Source organism: Pararge aegeria, chromosome 21, assembly GCF_905163445.1.
Source record: "Pararge aegeria chromosome 21, ilParAegt1.1, whole genome shotgun sequence".
Classification (NCBI taxonomy): domain Eukaryota; kingdom Metazoa; phylum Arthropoda; class Insecta; order Lepidoptera; family Nymphalidae; genus Pararge; species Pararge aegeria.
In genome coordinates, this window is record NC_053200.1 from 5,237,334 (window position 1) to 5,242,449 (window position 5,116).

General features: G+C 41.0%; 1 protein-coding gene across 1 annotated transcript; it reads left to right on the forward strand.

The window, feature by feature from the left end:
* Positions 1–3,983: 3,983 nt before the first annotated feature.
* Positions 3,984–5,116, forward strand: LOC120633319 (von Willebrand factor A domain-containing protein DDB_G0286969-like; the record flags this gene model as incomplete). The annotated part of the gene is given in 1 exon segment (XM_039903508.1): positions 3,984–5,116. A coding segment is annotated over 1 exon segment (1,107 nt), but the record flags the coding sequence as incomplete, so codon positions are not given.

Below are 5,116 nucleotides of genomic sequence, written 5' to 3' on the forward strand. Positions count from 1 at the left end.
ATTATCATTTATTGTTGTTATTTTTTATCGTTCTCGTACATTTTACTAACACAGAGAATATGTGCTGAGCAGTGGCGTGCACTTCATACATGCGCAAAAGCACTGCATACCCATATTTTTTTTATATAACTCGTATTGGAGGGGACTTTTACCATTTTATGCCAAGCACTTGCTATATGCATACCCTGGTCAAAAACCCAGTGCACGCCACTGGTGCTGAGAATTATAGGGTATAGAAATCTTATTAAGAAGTAAACAACTTATCATCATCATTCTAACCGGCTTACGTCCATCGACATAGTTCTCCAACAACAAAAACACCAACATAAATCCACGGTTCTGGGCCGTTTTTTTTAGCGACTCTCAGCGACTTGCTTGGTGTCGTCTGTCTACCTCGTAGGTCGACCAACGCTGCGTTTGCCGGTGCGGGGTCATCATTCCAGCACCTTGGAACCCCAACGTCAATCGGTTCTCCGAGACATGTGCCCACTCATCTCGACTTGTTGAGCTATGTTGGTAGCTCTAGTTCTTCTCCGGATCTCCTTATATATAATTTGATCATAAAGAAGATAGAGCATCGCTCTCTCCATCGTCCCATGACTGACATTAAGTATTCTTATTAGGCCCATAGTAAGCCACCACGTTTCAGAGCCGTACATCATAAACTTCTCAGCTGAATTAAATTGACAAGTATAAAAATAGTGCTATCTCGTTCTACCAGGAACGCAATGAACAGGAAAGTATTATTTTTAGATGTGCCAATTTTTTTTTAGTTTAGAGATGTGTGTACGATAAAAAAGTACTTGTAACAAATAACAGTAGTGAGCTTTTCACTAGTAGAAGAGCCTTTTTGTGTCAAAGCTCGTCCAAGGAAGTACTACAGCCTTGCTTATTTCTGCCCCAAGCAGCATTGCTGTGTTCCTGTATGAATGCGTGTAATGGCACATGGCACATGCGCATACGCATGGCTATATATTAGGAAGAAGACAAAATTTTATTCCCCGATTATATCACCTGACAAGGGATAAAATTAACATGTATATCTGAAAAAGCTCGCAACGGGGAATAGGGAGATATTATACGTATTTTATTTCCATTTGTGCGCCAATGCTCGGAGAGTCGATAAAGCTGTAAGAGAATATAACATTTTTTTCTCTCCTCGGGGAGAAAAATGTCTCCATACTAGTAGCCAGGTTGATGGAAACAGGTCGGTAGTTTGTAGTACGTTCCTTACATGCCATGCGAATTTTTGCTCTGTCTATAGGGAATGACTTTTTACTTACTATCAGATACTTAAGCCATTAGCTTGGTTTATCAATTATACAAATATTATAATGTAAGTACAAATTCTAACTTACTTAAATTAATATAATCAAACGGACTATAGGCACAAGTCATGTCCGCGTGAAATGGTTTTTGCATTTCCGTGCTGGAAGACAAAGCTTATTTTGTTCTCAAAACACCAACTAGACTTGCTATCACCATATGATAACCAAGGTTTAATATCTATAAATATATTTTTGGCTACTAGCGCTGCTGGTATGATTTCAAAAGGTTCAAGTTAAAAACGTAAAACAATTAAGAAATCTTTCAGTATGCCGGACTCCGGCGGTAAAGGATTTTAACTCCACCGCGAGTTCCAGACCAGGATGGGCCGTCTCTTGTGATCAGCCATGGGTCTATTCACTGCGGCTTCCGCTGGGAATCAGAAAGATGCACGTTAGCCGATGGCTAGCGACCCCATCGGCTAACAATATCCTACACTTATGCATGAATGCATAAGCTTAAACAATGTGTTAAAACAAATTTAATAAATCGTGGTTGCTATACGATTGATGAATTTCTTAGCGACAAGGTTTGTTGGAAGCAGGAAAATAGAAAAATTCTGAAGGTTGATACTGTAAAATGATGTTGAAAAAGAGCAATCCGTTGAGCTTCTTTTCGGCTCTTTTCGTTAGAATGTGCCCTTCGGACTGGTGGTAGATTCACTACGAACAGACTGTCTTGTCCCGAATGGTGCTTTTCTACTCGTATGAACCAAAAGAGACCCACAACACTTTGGCTTGTCCTTCATAGTGAATCTCGTCCCGCTTCGGAGAGCACGAAGTGCTATGAAGTCGGTAGGGTGATAACTAGCCACGGCCACCATACCAAACCAGAGAAAATTCAGAAATTATTTATTTATTGTATTTATTGTATTTATTAATTTTTATTTATTGCCCCTGCCGGGAATCGAACCCGGGACCTCCAAGTTAAATTTACAGCGCTCGACAGGGAGGTCGTCAAAATATGCCTCCTCTTTGATAGGAGAGAGGGTTTTTAGAATAAGTAGGTTAACTTAGAACGCCCATGATTAGTTAGAGGTGTACGCCTAAAAAGGACTAACTCATTGTTTCGGTATCAATAGATTGTTATCATGTATTAATGTCAATCTTTATCAAAGCGGTGACAGCTCAGTGGGAAAAACTACGACATTACTTTAAGAGTGGAGAGTTTGAACCCCAGCACGCAACTTTTAAACTAAGTTATGTGCGTTTTAAATTATTGAAACTAGCTGACCCGTGCAACTTCGTCTGCACTATATCTGTTATTACGAAAAACACAAAAAAAATTCATTTTCTAAAAATTAAGGATTCATTCTCAGCTATATCGATTTATCACCCCCGAAACCCCCTGTATACTAAATTTCATGAAAATCATTGGAGCCGATTCCGAGATTCCAATTATAATATATACAAGAATTGCTCGTTTAAAGATATAAGATATCACTTGCTTTAACTGTGAAGGAAAACATCGTGAGGAAACCTGCATGCCTGAGAGTTCTCCATAATGTTCTTAAAGGCGTGTCATTAATCTACACTGGGCCAGTTGATGGGTTACTGCCTAAACCCCTTTTCATTGTTGAGGAGACCCGTGCCCCTGTAGTGAGCCGGTAAAGAAATGATGTGATGATGATGATGATTAATGACAATAATTTCATAAAATAACCTGGACAGAAGTTGCCAAAAACCCTAACACTAGAACACTTGCCCTGGACTCAAAGTCCAGGGCAAGTGTTCTAGTCTAGCGAAGAGGGGATAATGTTGACCTAAAAATACTTAAGAAATCACAAATTAAATATATAATAATAACTAAACTTGTAGTTTCTAGCTTTTTTAGTTTTTATCCTAAATGCATCAAACTTGCTTGACAACACGTTCTGTTGATCCTATTTAATCAAGGTAGTAAATTAACACCGCAAAATGTACGCCAGGTAATCTAAAGTAAATATTTTGATCTTTTCCGATGATAATAATACGATATATAAAACAGACGAATGGATCTTAATATCAGTATCTTCGGAAACAAACTCAAAAATAACGTAAGTTGTGTGTAATTGAATACAAAATATAGGTTTAAATAATTATACGAACAAATGGAAAATCATACGAAACACTCCACTGCATAAGTGGGATAAAGAAAAAATGTTTAACTAGTGGATTGAATGAACTTCAAAATCTCAATGGCTCGGCTTGGTTGACGCAGAGAGGAACTTCTCCGCTCAGGGAAACTGAGTATTGACTGACTTTGTGATTAAGAGAGGATTACAACCTTACTCCTCTGAATATACATATTTCATATGGGGGTTATATTACATCAAAAAAACATTGCCGAGGAGGGTTGACATCGGCAGGTCGGCAGTCGTAACCAAAATCATTCTATAACTTTAGAGAAGACATTCGGTGCCAATCGCACCGAATTGGGATAATAGCAAGAAAAAGAGCATCTTGCATGGCCAGGCAATAAAATATGGAAATCGATGATTAAATATTTGCTTAACGCGAAAAATGCAAACAAACTTGCTGCTGGAGGCAGGTGTGTGAAATTTGAAAGGCTAAATGATCTATATCTAACTGTTGACGTCCCTCGGTTGATATGATGCTCATGTTTAAAAGATATTAAGAAGTTATTATGTTATTTATGTGTAATATTAATTGATAATACTTTTTGTTTTGTAGATGAAGATCATTGTACTGTTCGCGGCGTTCGCCGCAGTGGCCACGGCTGCTCCCGCTTTACCCGAAACGGACAGCAGTCTCCTCGACCTGATTGGAGCTATAGTCAATCATTTGAGACCTCCCATTAATGCTGGTCCTGCTATCATTGGCGAAGAGAGCCCTATCTCTGTTGGACCCGCTCTTGTTGAAGAAGAGAGTCCCATCTCTGTTGGACCCGCTATCGTCGAAGAAGAGAGCCCCATCTCTGTTGGACCCGCTATTGTCGAAGAAGAGAGCCCCATCTCTGTTGGACCCGCTATCGTTGAAGAAGAGAGTCCAATCTCTGTCGGACCCGCTATCGTCGAAGAAGAGAGTCCAATCTCCGTCGGACCCGCTATTGTCGAAGAAGAGAGTCCCATCTCTGTTGGACCCGCTATCGTCGAAGAAGAGAGCCCCATCTCTATTGGACCTGCTATTGTCGAAGAAGAGAGCCCCATCTCTGTTGGACCCGCTATCGTCGAAGAAGAGAGTCCAATCTCTGTCGGACCCGCTATCGTCGAAGAAGAGAGTCCAATCTCTGTCGGACCCGCTATTGTTGAAGAAGAGAGCCCCATCTCTGTTGGACCCGCTATCGTCGAAGAAGAGAGCCCCATCTCTGTTGGACCTGCTATTGTCGAAGAAGAGAGCCCCATCTCTGTTGGACCCGCTATCGTCGAAGAAGAGAGTCCAATCTCTGTCGGACCCGCTATTGTTGAAGAAGAGAGCCCCATCTCTGTTGGACCCGCTATTGTTGAAGAAGAGAGCCCTATCTCTGTTGGACCCGCTATCGTCGACGAGAGCCCCATCTCCGTTGGACCTATCGTCGTTGATGAGAACCTCGCTATTGACGAAGTACCCGAACTTATTACTTTACCAGCCTTCCCTGATGTAGAAGACACTCCAATTACCATTAACATTCCCGGCCTTCCTACTATTAACATCGTTTTCAACGTTAACCCAGCTCCACAACAGTTTGAAGAAATTGAGCCTACTCCGATCATCGTCGTAGATGACTTGGACGCAATTCCTTCCGCTGACGATCACTTAGGGCCGGACCCAGATGTATATTACTAAATACCAACACCAAACATTGGTGCCTG